The 13,423-nt window shown below is 50.0% G+C and overlaps 1 protein-coding gene across 16 annotated transcripts in view; it reads right to left on the reverse strand.

The window, feature by feature from the left end:
• Nucleotides 1-13,423, reverse strand: part of FGFR2 (fibroblast growth factor receptor 2) — a 104,180-nt gene that overhangs the window by 72,634 nt on the left and 18,123 nt on the right. For 6 of the 16 annotated variants that reach the window (XM_086681028.1, XM_086681026.1, XM_086681027.1 and 3 more), the window contains exons 2-3: nucleotides 7,510-7,776; nucleotides 6,581-6,655 (exon numbers count right to left, since the gene is read on the reverse strand). The exons of 5 other annotated variants lie outside the window; for them this stretch is intronic. In XM_086681028.1, coding sequence (XP_086537154.1) covers nucleotides 6,581-6,655; nucleotides 7,510-7,776 — 342 coding nt within the window. The remainder of the gene's footprint in view (nucleotides 1-6,580; nucleotides 6,656-7,509; nucleotides 7,777-13,423) is intronic. 5 more of the 16 variants (XM_086681036.1, XM_086681032.1, XM_086681035.1 and 2 more) reach the window with 1 other exon arrangement.

Consider the following 13,423-nt stretch of genomic DNA (forward strand, 5'->3'; position numbering starts at 1 on the left):
TTTCAAGTCAATTAATAGAAAAGGAACTGTGGAAATCTTGGATGGCATAAAAAAAATGAAATATACTAAATTGGAAGTAAACAAGGTGACCTTCGTGACAGGTTCGTCCCGTCTGCTAGGACATTCTCAGACCTTCTGATGTAACATGTAGCTAAAGAATGATGCTGAGTCATTAAACGGTAAGAACAGTAAAACCCAGCCAAATTTAAAAAATAAGAAAAATCCATCGTAACGGGGTACCTACTCATTATCATTTTCTATACTGAGACAGTTATTATATACCAGTGATGGGTCTAAGTAAATAGAATTACACTTTTAATTCAGCAGTAGTCTCTTAAGATGTGCTGGTTAAAAAGAGATGTATAACCCCACAAAAACTTCCCTCAAAGTTCCTTCAACATACCACCTCCATCCCACAGCACAGACTGATCAAATTCCTTCACTGGGCTTGTCATTTACATATGTTTCCATCACCAAGGTGTCCCCATACTGAAATTTATTCCATTCGATGTCTGCTGACCAGTAAGAGTAGAGCATCTGAAGGGGACAGTGTAAGTCATCTTTAGCCTATGGAGTAGGCACTCAAGTGTTTATTACATGGATGGATGGATGGATGGATGGATGCATGGATGGAAGAATGTACCAGATGAACAAGTGTTAAAAGCTTGAGCTATAAAATGAGGGAGGTGAACTGAGTGTTCTGATAAGGGCCCTCCCTATTCTAACATTCTGTCCAGGTATTCCAGGCAGATATTGATTGTGTCAACAAATGGTAGGATTAGAGGGTTTCTATGATAACGTAATGAAAAAACATGGGCTGCCCCCACAGAAGCACTTCCATGCCCCACTATGTATCTCAATACAGATGGCTAAGGTCTATAGTCTCCTCTCTTTCTGAAATCAAAAAGAGAACACAGCCCAACAGTTTAAAGGAAAAACACGGAATCCTATTACCACTATACCAAAAGGCCTCGGTGACCATCTGGTCCAACGGCTGACGTGATCAATGTCATCCAGAAAGGTTAAGTGATCTGATCAAGGCTGCATGGCCAAGGCCAGGCTGAGGCTAGACCCAGGACTCCAGCTCCCTGGGCTGTGCTCTTTCAACCACTCCAGGCTGCCCTTTGAACTCTCCCATGGTAATTAAGTCAAAAGTTCAAGATTTATGTGAGCTGCGGACGCTAATGACTGCCAACTGTATTTTTATTGATGCAAAAATAAAAAAACAGAGCCTGTTTCAGCTCCTAGATTAAGTCTCACAAACTCCCTAAAGCCCCACTAAGGCCTCTGTCTTAAGTCTATAATTAGGGCCTTTAAAAATATCACTAATCAGGACATTTGAATGCTTTGACCCTGACTGGGTGGGGGTGGGAAGAGGTCTCTGAGCTCAACCATACAGTAGACTGAGGTTCGTGTTTTCAGTTTTGCATAAGCTAAGAGAAAACAAATCCAACAAAATATGGAGATGTGAGTGAATGTGTGATTATGGGGGCGGCGGGTTTTATTTGAGAATCTCATTAAAAACAACACCTTGCCGATCGGTTGAAGCACTGATAAGAAACCCATTAAAGCAAACAGACAAATGACCCACCTTTGAAATGCCTGAGTCCACTGGGCGACCAGCTGCCCCGTGGGAGCTCCTAGGATCTGCCTTCAAAAGAAAACTCTCCAGTTGTTGGTTATGCTGGTTGCCCACACGGGAGGCCAAGAAAGAGATAATTCAATCCAACCTTCCAGATAGAACACCATCCCTGGCTTTTGCGAAAAAAAAACACCCAAACCAATTTAGGATGAGGTTTCCATTACAAAGAAATGTCCAAAAAAAAAAAAAAAAGTTCAGGAAGCCTGTGTGCTTTGGGTTTTTATTATTATTATTATTATTATTATTATTATTGTTACTATAACTTTCAATTCCTGGAAACTGCGTAACCCAACTAAGAAACCAACACATTTACCAACATAGCTATAACCCCTACCAAGTAAAAGGCCCAATTAGACCAAAGGTGACTATAAACTGTTATTATCAGCAGGTTAAGCAACGAAAGGAGCGTGGAATCCCAGGCCAAGTCCCTTCATTTTCCCTAGTCAGTTCCAAAGAAAATTGCCAACTGCCTTTCTCCCTGACACAGGAGTATGGGCACCTGCAGGTCTCAACAGGAATGAAAACCAAAATGGAAAATTGCCTTGTCTCTCTCCTCCTCACTCAAGAGAAAGAACCACTCCTGAAGCACAGATCTTGATAAAGCTGCCTCGCTATCAATTCCTTCTAGTTCAGCAGTCAACCTGAACTTTGTCAATCATGGTTTCCCAAGAAACTCTTCAGAAACATGAATCGCTGAAACACAAGCTTGAGGTAATAAAAATCACCTGGGAAAAAAAGGGACACGCAGGTCTACTCATCTGCTGCCAGATAACCCGTAAAGGTACCTCGTACCGAGGGGAGGCAAGGGCTAATTAAGTTATGCTTTCCGATGCTGAAGTATAAACTCTGAAGCCTTCAAAACCTTCAACCTGGATGCATTTCAAAAATTAGCATTTGAAATTGCAACTTTCTGTCCGGAGAAAGTCTGTTTCACTAAAGGGCATATGTAAGAAGCATTATTTCCTGGCAGCTAGGCTTGTGATGACATCACAGAATTGTTCCGCTCAGGGAAACAGTCAGGCGCGGGTAAGGTGTGAGGTCATCAGTTAGTCAGCTGCTAAAATATGACCCGAGAATGCCCTTGACATCTGTGATGGAAGGGCTTGACTTAAAAGGCAAAAGCAAAGTCAGGTCAATCAAATCAGCCCATTGCAGGGATTTTCAAAGCATGTGCAACAGGATGTTAGTACAGTGCTGTATTTTAAAAAGGGTCTTACGGTCAATGCGTTTGGAAAACCCTGGGAAAAGCCAAAATTAAACAGATGTTTTACTACAGAACGTTGGAGAGAACGTATTCTGCTGGTGCACCGGGTAAGTCTCTAAGAAAGAGTCAGAGAGTAAGAGGTATTTTTCAAACTCATTTCAAAATACAACTCATTCTTGGCACAGAGCCCTTGGACTAGGGTTCCACGGGATATACTTTGAGAAGCACCAGCTTCTTCTCTTAAGGTACAGGCCAGACCTGAGCATTACTCTGTTTGTAAAGCGCCAGTAAAAGATGTAGAGGAGGACTGTAATTCCAAAAAACATTCGCTCAGCATCGAGGCCAGTCCTTGCCTCCAACAGTGGTCTACCAGGAAAGGCGGGTCTGAGATGCATCGTGATGCTGAGATGCGAGGGAATAGAACACGTGAAGCGATAAGGAAACCCCCTATGGGGGAACCCACCTTTGAGCTGGGTCGTGTACCAATGGTGTAAGCGTTAAGGTCAACCCGAATACGGCAAAACAGCCCTCTGAAAGTCAGACCAGACCTACTTTCATGGCCCATAGCCAACGATCCTGCCTTAATTTTGGACTTATTTTTGCCCCTGTATTGGACTGCCATGCTTTCTGTAGTCTGTACATATTTTCGGAACTCTACCAGGCAGATAAAAGCTTGCCTTCTCACAGCTAACCACCAAAATTAAAAAAAAAAAAAAAAAAAAAAAAAAAAACTTAGAAAAGTCCACAAATGTCACTGTCAGCACAGGGTCACCGGAGCATCATCTGTTAACTTCACCGAAGAGGAGCTTTCAAACACACCCCAGTGACGTCTCCAGACAATCAGAAGGCACCGAAGGAATCAATCTGGACCCACGGGTGTTTTCTAGGTGCCTGAAAACGCATGGAATTTGGCGCTTCTATAATTTTTCCTATTAATCAGGTCAGGCATTTGACACTGGAGGTGGCAAAAAATTGTTTTAATGGCAACATCCCCTTCCCCGCCTTGCCAATTACCCCGGCCGTGGCATTCCTCTGTCCACACAGGCCACAGCTGCTTAATCTCCACTGCCCCAGGCTGCACCTGTGAATCAGACCAGCCTAATCACACTAACAGATGGCAGAGGCCAAGTAGCCAGCTAAGAGCTGCTATCACTTTAAATCGTGTCTAATGTTTCACAGGCACCAAACAGAGGCAGCTCCCGACAGCAGTGTCTCCCTGGTACAGCTAACACCAGCCCTTAATCACCGCAGAGCACCCACTGCAGGGCAGACGTGGTGTCATTCGAGAGCTAATTACAAAGAACGCTGGCCACAGGGTGAAGGCATGGCATTCGTCAAGTGCGCTCCACTCCCTGGCCCGTCTGCGCAGGCACCGGGCGGTTGGGACCCGTGTTCGGGACGAAACCCTGGAGGTCCATGGCAGGTAATCCCTCGCAATCACCAGAAAGTTCACTCAGTTCACTCAGTCTACTTGTTACGTAACCCATACCTTGCTGTTACATTTTACGGCTTCCCAAGTATTCCTGGGAACAGGCTCTCAGACGTGGTTCTGTTCACCAGGACGAGGCAGGTTCCAGGCCGGCCAGCACAACCCGGGTGCTGCCAGATTTGGACATCCCACACGTGGGCCCCACCTGAGAGCCGTCAACAACAGTGCTGGCATCCTCCCTGCACCCCCACCCCCATATCGTCACCCTGGGGACTGGCGGGGGGGTGCCGTGATTCAACACGCCACAGGCCTGCAAGCGAATGGCGGCTTTGCCTTTTGCTCACCAAATCGTGAGTTTCCAATCAAGAAAACAGGAATAATAGCTCCCTCCACCTTATGGGGTCGTTGGGGGCACTGCCCGAGCCAGCAACCGGCACCGAACCTGCCCAAAGCCACACCTCCAAAGCAGGGTCATTCACTGCCTTCCCGGCCAGAGCCAAAGAACTAACAAGGAGTGATGTCTTCTGATGTCCCAGTGATGCGTTATTAAAAAAATAACCATAATAACTTCCCAAGAAGGTTGGTACAAATCACAGCAGAAGACAGTTTCACTCACCCACAGTTTTATAAACAAGAGCGCACACGGCTCAAGGCAGATCTCAAGGTGTGAATCCCTAAGTCGGTGCTTTTCATTCTTCAGCGCACATGAGAATCATCCCCGGAGTTTCCAGTCCGGGGTCTGGGGTGGGGCTTTGGCCTTTTCATTTCTAGTAAGTTCTTAGACGATGCTGATGCTCGTGGTCCAGAACCCAAGCCTCCTCTTGCCAAAACAATGAAAACTATAAATGTTTCCCTTTTTGCCTAAGCTGCTAGGAGACTGGAACAAATGCAACTCCCCATTTGAGACATTATCCCAGGTCCCTAACAGTATCCATTTTCTCTTCTTGTCTTCAAAAGCCCTGCCTATTTTCATAACTAACTTTCTTATTATTTAAGCCTTGTAAGAATTTATTAAACTAAGGTCCTTTTGAAAACACGCAGAACAGAACACCTAAGCAAAGAACGCCAGCAACTAATGTACAAGCACTTGGGGAACATTCAAGCCATGTTACTGGAAATATAACTAACGCTACATTTTATCTTTTGTACTGAACGTCGCGACCCACACTTTTCTGAGCGCCCTACAAACACAAACTTGTCTGATGCTCGTAACAACCCCACGGGATGTTATTATTCCCATTTTACAGTTGAAGAAGCCGAGGCAGAGAAGTGAAATTACTTGCCCAGGGTCACCCCCACTTAGAGGTGTCAGAGTAAGAGAGGCCGAGTTCTTCTTCACCCAGGTTCTCCCACGTGTCACTGCTCCGTGTTAACAGCCTTTGAAAAGCAAACAGTACTTGCTGGCTCCCTGCTCTGTCACTGTCTACAAAGCAAGGCCTCCTTCCCTTATTTCCTCTCAGCATGCAGCAATGTCCGAAAAGGTCACGGTTTCTCGAGGCGCCTGGGGGGCTCAGTGGGTTAAGCGTCCGACTTCGGCTTAGGTTGTGATCTCGTGGTCCGTGAGTTCGAGCCCCGCCTCGGGCTCTGTGCCGACAGCTCGGAGCCTGGAGCCTGCTTCGGATCCTGTGTCTCCCCCTCTCTGCCCCTCCTCCACTCACGCTCTGTCTCTCTATCTCTCAAAAATAAATAAATGTTAAAAAAAAAAAAAAAGGCCCCAGTTTCTCAACCTCAGCCCTACTGACATTTTAGACCAGATCCTTCTTTGTTAAGGGCTGTCCTGTACATTGCAGGATGTTTACTAGCAGTACCCCTCGCTTCTGCCCACTGGAGGTCACTGGCATTCTTCCTCCCCCTACTGAGACCACCAAGTGTTGCCCAATGTCCCCCAGGGGAGTCAGAAGCAGGAGAATCCCCCCGCCCCCCACCCCGGCTGAGAACCACGGAGTTAAGCCAAGCACCATCAAAGGTTACAAACAAGACCAGGGTGGTATGTGTTTTCTACTCGTATCACGCCTCCGAACAGTGAGAAACCGGAGAGAAAACGAAATTCGAGGACAGAAAACTAGGAACTGCTTTCGAGAAAGAGTGACTTGTGACACAATAAGAAAGGACAAACGGTAGAGAAGGGTACACAGGAACACTGGTTTATTCTCAGATTAGAAAGCCAGGAGAGGAGACACAGCGGAGAAAAGTCAAGGGCTGCAGGGCACAGTGTTCTGAAGAGTGGACAAGACGGCAGGTTAGAGTCCGGACTTCCCACCAGGCTCTGCTCTCTCGGGGACCTTCCGAGACGGCCATTACTTACTCTTGTTACTGTTCTCACTGACAAAATCCTCGGAGCCTTCCGTGTCGTCCTCATCATCTCCGGATGAGATGGCATCTGTATTCAAAAGAATATATCCATGGTTGTGTTTTTGCAAAGCAAAAGGCTGTAATCACGTACAACTTAGTCCTTCTGGACAGGGAATGCCACAACCCAGGAGCCCCCGCAAAAAGTCTGAGGTCTTGTTTAGTGAAGATGGCTTTAAGGGCTTCAATTTTCTCTCCGTGAGGACAGTTGGTCTGTATTAGGATTCCCAGTGCTTTCTGCTTTCACGTTTTTTAAACATACTGTCAAGTTGGATACATTAAAACTGGATTTTAAGCTTCCAACAGTATTCAAGGCCCCGGCAAATTTGCTGATTGCGTTATTATCCAAAGATTCTTTCCGACACCACCTTTCAGTTGTCAGGATCCCCTTCAAGAAGGGAATTAGTCCCCGGCAGAATTTACTAACTTCTGAAAGCAAATCTTTAAACTTGGCCAGAAAGGGGGCCTCCATCTAGTTCCCCCTCGCTGCATGGGAAAAAAATCAAGGAGAGAAACTCGAGTTTTAATAAAAGGAACCCGAAATCTTCCATATCAAACTGCAATCCTGTATTCTAACGGCCAAAGATGCAAACAGTGTGGGGGGGGGGGGGGTGAGGAGATGTGTTTTCTACTTCTATAAAAGCATGCTGTCTTAAAAGAAAAATGCTACCTTGCACATGAGAATCCTGTCATTTTTAACGACCAGCCCCTCTGGCAGAGCCAGTCCCCGTGGAAGAACTTCAAAAACAGATCAATAACAAATTAGGGAGCTCTGTGCGTGGCATCCAATTAGCAGATCCCACTAGGAGTTCCCTTGTCCAGTACAATTTCACCCAGAAAACGGCTACAGAGAAGAGAGAGCAGAGGGCGCGCAGGCCGACTCACCTGTGACATTGACCATGAAGTAGACAGCCTCGCTGTCTACCGGCCTAGCCGCCGTGCAAGCATAGAGGCCGGAGTCTCTAGGCGTGGCACCTTTTATCTGCAAGTACTCCCCAATAAGCACTGTCCTATTGTTGGGCCCCAAGTGTACCCCATCCTTAGTCCAACTGATCATGGTGGCATCTCTCAACGGACAGCGCAATTCTAGCGACTCCCCGGGCGCGGCCACGTAAACTTCAGGTTGGGAGATTTGGTATTTGGTTGGCGGCTCTGCAGAAAGGTGGGAGAGAGAAGATGGAGACAGATGGGAAGGAGGAAAAGGAGAGAACGTCCAACAAAGGTCAGTGGCGGCCCGTTTATTCCTGGGAGAGGCGGTTCTTGGTCTGCAAAGGGCCCCGGCAGGCGTCGGCTTCCGCCTGCACCCAGGAAGCCGTGCACAGAGCAGACGGAGTGTCTGAGACATCGACCAGAGGAAGTGCCCAATAGAAGCGGCCCCACTTTGTCTCCACAAGCTGTAGGGCCGTAAACACACACCCAAAACCCAGCGTGGAAGGATAATGTAAGAAAACTTTGCAGTCTGTTACCAATCCAAAGCCTGCTTGCAAGGGTCACACGTGGGGAATTCTATTCTTGTGGCATTTTTGATCTGTAAGGACGTGTGTTTTACAATTTTTTTATTCAATGCGACTGCATGGCCGTGTCTACACCTTTACACACACACACACACACACACCCCATTTGCGCTAGACTTTGCCTGTTGTCACAATGCCGAGCTTCTTAAGATGAAATGCCCAAACTCAAGGGACGCTAATGGGTCCTTGTACAAAACTCTCAGGCTCACATCGCTTTGCTGGCCTGGAGACTGAATACTGTGCTGGGTAAGCTGGAACACGCTGTTTTTCTTCACACCAAAAAGAACAAAATGCCCCAGAAAACCAAGAGGAGGTCTCCGTATCGTACCTAGACAGATCTGGAAATGAGGCAGCTGAGCACCTGACCCTCTGACACGTTCACAGCTGGGTCCCTCCCTGCCCACCAGCACCCACCGCACACCCTGCGCTCCAGCCTCCTCGGGGCCTTGGCCTTTAACTCCTTGAGAGGTACTCCTCACTCCCTCGCCTCCCCGTTAACCCAACTCATCCTTCAAGGCCCAAATCATCCAGCTGGATATGAGCTTGCCATCGGTCCCCCGGGCCTGGGGGTGGAGCGGATCTCCCCTCCTCGTTCACCTGTCCGCTGAGCCAGCTTCTGGGGAAGCAGCACGTAGCTCATGGACGTGTCCTGTCGCCCAGGGGAACAGCAAAGATGTAGATGGAGGGCTCAGGTCTCCTTGGGTGTCCCTCTTTTCCCAAGCAACACACACATGGCAGGGGCCCATGCTGAACGTTGACTGCAGTCCCCAAATCCTCAGGGCAAGAGAGGACTCAGGCAACCTGTACAAGCACAGCGAGAGGGAGCCACAGGCCTACAAGGGGAGCACCCGGAGCCGCTGGCCGGGACCCACGAGGACCCATGAATGGGCTTTCATCCATCACAATGGGAACTGTGAATGGTACCCAGAGTCCCAGGCCCAGGAAACATCAAGCTTCCCAGCGCTGGGATAGCTCCAAATCTGGGCAGCATCACAAGGCAACTGTTTTGTCCTTCTGAGTGTAGTCTGGACAAATCTCCCACATGACAATGGAATAAAGTCACTCCGTGCCTTAGTCCCACTGCTGAAGGAACAGTGAGGACCGTGTGCATCTGGTTCTAGAAATCCTCACCACCACCACCACCAGCCAACATGGGAGGGCCAGGGCTCCCCAAAGGGGCACCTTCAAAGGCATACATGCCAAGAAGAGCCCAGACGTTGAACGGGACACAGAGAACCACCACAACAACAGCAACAACAACAACAACAAAATAGACATGGACACACACACCCTGAAACGAGGGCAGAAAACCCCAATTCGCAGGCTACGCTTCCCGAGTAAGTTTTGTCTTTCTCATTCGACATCTACGAGACCTCTCCTACGGGCCATGCTTTGTTCTAGATGCTCAGGGAGCAACAGGGAACAGTAAAATCCCTGCCTCACTGGTGGAACTTTAATTACGGTGGAGATGACCGACAATAAACAAAAAGCCTACAAAAAATATATAAAGTACGGGAGGCGGTCTTGTCAGGAAGCCAAATACAGCAAGACAGCGGTACAAACAAGACAGAGGGGGAGGGCTCTCTCTAGAGCAGGAGCTGGCAAACCACGGCCCCCGGGCCAAACCCAGCCATTGCCCGTTTTTGTAAACACCGTGTTCCTGGCACGCAGCCACGTTTGCTCCTTAAGTGTTGTCTGGGGCTGCTGTTGTGTCACAATGGCCGGGCTGAGCGGCTGGAACGGACACCCTACGTCCTCTGCAAAGCCTCGCCCTTTACGAAAAGTTTGCCAACCCCCGTTGTACGGGATGTTCAGAGAAGGCTGCTCTGAGGAGTTGAAGGGCAAAGTGATGTCTGAAAGATGTCGCCGGGACCTCAGCTGGAAGGTTCCTCAGGCCACACGCCTCCTGAGCTTGCTGAGGCCCGAATGCACCTGAATTGAGGGACTCCTAGAAATATCTTGAACTCTGAAGCCTGAGCAGGACAGAGAAAAGGAAGAAAAATGTGGGAAAGAGGGGAAGGAAGAGAAAAAAGGAATTCAGCGCGACCCCGGATCGCGGACCTTGCCCCATTTCCAGCGGCTTGGAGTCCCATCGGAAGTGATGGTGCCCCACAGGACACCCGGCCGAGTCCCTTTCACAGCTGGTTAAAGCAAGGATCAGATGGCATTTGGGTCCCATATAACCAACCAGGAATTACCGAAACAGCACCCACAACATTAAGAGTGAATTTATCGTGGATTAGCCTGGGTCACAAAATAGTATTTATCGGGACCACACGGCATCGTCAGCAAGGTACCGAGAATACCACAGAATCTGCTTTCCTCTGAGCCAGGACCGGACATCAAGAGAGGTCTACGCAGGAGTGGCTGGACCCCGAACGGCGAATCTTCACCCTCTCGGGGAGACGCGTAGCCAGCCTGCCTCTGCCCTGGCCCCTCCCATCAGGAGAGCCATGTCCCTATTTCGTGCAGGCAGGAGAATGTAAGGAGACTGCTTTAAAAAAAAAAAAAAAAAAGATAAGCAAGATACTTGCAATTAGGACGCAGAAACCTCTCTCTCCCGACAAAGGTAGAGTTACGATTTCCCTGTTCTTAAAGGAACGCATTTTCGCTGAGACTATCTGGCTTCACCTCAAATAGGTAAACCACTGGGCCTCGCGGAAGCCAGGGGTGCCTGGACCAACGTCACAAAGACACCACCGCCTGCTGGTTGGTGGTAAAGGAGGAACGTGGCCCACTGAGGCCTCAAGGGCAGGGACCGCGTCTCGCGTGGGGCCGGACACACGGGAGCTGACAATAAATGTGCCGTCGTGCGCAAGAAAAGGATGGTCCCCTGAGCCCCACTCCACTCCGTTCCTGCTTCACCTCTCCACCCCGGTCCCTCCCCCACTGAGGAGCAGGAATGCCGAAATGACACGGCATTGGTTGTGAGGATCCGATGAGCCAACCAGCAGGAACCTCGGCGTCCAATCTATAACCTGTCAGGCCCGTGACCGTCACTTCCGCTGTCCTTCGAGGCTGACGACGCTCACCACGCCTCTGGTACCACTATCTTCAGAGGATGCTCAGAGAGCGTCTGGATCAGTATCTCCACAGATGCAGGTCAATGTTACGGACAGGCTCCCATCTCACCCGGCCCGTAAGAGGACTTCGGCTCAACGTGGTCCTTCTCTTTGGTAAAACCAGGTCAAAACTGTCACCCCGTTTTCCAGTTAGAGGATAAGCTTCAAGGACAGTAAAAGAACTCTCCAGAAGACATCACTAATGGTGTTCATCCATTACAATTAGGCCACCTGACTTCAAGCCTGAACGAACCCGCACCTGACGGATGGGTTCACAAAAGGCTCACCAGGTCACTGGGGGTTTGTGGCAACTTCAGCAAAGCCCAGCAATGCGGTGTTCACACTCAGACTGTAGGTGTGGCTCGGGGAGAAGGGCGAATGGGTCAACGAAAAGAAGGAGAGGGGGTGCCTCGGTGGCCCAGGGACTTAAGCACCTGACTCTTGATTTCGGCTCCAGTCATGATCACACAGTTGGAGAGTTCGAGCCCCGTGTCGAGCTCTACACTGACAGCATGGAGCCTGACTGGGATATTCTCTCTCTCTCTCTCTCTCTCTCTCTCTCTCTCTGTCTCTCTGTCTCTGCCCCTCCCTCGCTCATGCGCTCTCTCCCTCTTTCTCAAAAACAAATAGGGGCACCTGGGTGGCTCAGTGAGTTGAGCATCCGACTTCAGCTCAGGTCGCGGGTTCGCGGTTCATGGGTTCGAGCCCCACGTCCAGCTCGCTGCTGTCAGCCTGTCAGCACAGAGCCCTCTCTCTGCCCCTCCCCTGCTTGCACCCTCCAAGTAAACAAGCCTACGTTAAAATTTTTTTGAAAACAAGGAGAGGACTGAGGAAGCGTTTGGGGAAAAACAGTGCCTAGAGAAGGAAGACCGTTGGGGGCGGGGGGAAGGGATGCCACACGGTCCACTGCCACACCTCCCAGGCACACCCCCGCCCAGCCTGTGGGTTCCTGCATCAAACATACCTGGGCACAAGGTGCCAAGGACATGGGCGCTTTGCCTGGAACCCAAACAGCTGGCTCAGCGGAGGCCACCCTGTCCCCGCCCGTCCCCAGGAGGCCACTCCTGGCTTGGGTTTCTCTTCTGTGTCTGAATGCTACAGGTGACAGGTGACTGTCTTGCCCACGCCCTGCAAACATGCTCCGTGAGTGCCGCGCACTCACCTGCACAGGTATCTCCCTCACACCGTTCAGTGGGGAGCCAAGAAGATCTGCTAAGTCCTCTGACACCAGCGATGACGCACCGGCGATGCTCCCTGACGAGGATCTGCTTCCACTGACAGGGCCCGGTGCCTCCACCCCCTCCCCACCCCCACCCCTGCTCCAGCAGGCTGCGCGGCCCACTCTGTAAAGCAGGACCGTTGACACAGGGCAAAGTATTCCCCGGGAGATTTAAACAATACCTTTTATAGTCATATTAATGTTTCCTGGATTTGTTTTGTTTTTTTTTTTTTTCTGGTGCTACAGCTTACTTTTAACCTTTCTTACGTAGAGCGGGGGAGAAATCCACAGGGAGCGCCCAGTCCAACCTTGTCCCTCGTCTGATCCTGCCAAAACACAACGGGGGAAGGTTCCAGAAGCCACTCTGCTCCACACCAGATATTCTTTCAGAGACGTCCACACACAGACACAAAATTCCGTCCATCTTTCATAACAGTAATTCAAAGTGGGAAAACACACACACACACACACACACACACACACGCCAGCGTCCGACATTGTCACGGAGACCTAAAACGGCCAAGGGGAGAAGCGGGCGAGGTGACCCCGGTCCCCTGGAGGGCTCACCGTGCTGGTTTCTACGCGTCACATGCACACGGTGGGTGCATCAACTTCGACTTGCTCCCCGGAGGTTTCGAAGGCCGAGAAGTACCAGCAGAGAGTGATCACACAGCTTTTTTTCTTAATATCCAAGTGACTACGTGGATATTAAAAGAACGAGAGAACAGGCACTCCTGTAGCCCGTCCCCGGCATGCAGCCTGTGCGGTCCCCGCCGTGGGCAGCAGAGGGGCCTCATCTGGGAAGAGGAGGACACTGAGGCGGGGGGACAGCCCTCAGCAGGTGAGGGCGGGGATCATGACCTCTCAGAGTGACGTCATGCCAACGTCACTGGCTGCAAGCCGCAGGTGTTCACCTCCGGGTAAACAAGCACAGGGAAGCAAACCCTGGCCTGTATGCGCCCAGAGCCCGGGTAGGGGACAGCCTGTCAAAGTCCAGAAGGGCC

This window comes from Puma concolor, chromosome D2 (assembly GCF_028749965.1).
Source record: "Puma concolor isolate L17-30 chromosome D2, mPumCon1.1.hap2, whole genome shotgun sequence".
Classification (NCBI taxonomy): Eukaryota; Metazoa; Chordata; class Mammalia; order Carnivora; family Felidae; genus Puma; species Puma concolor.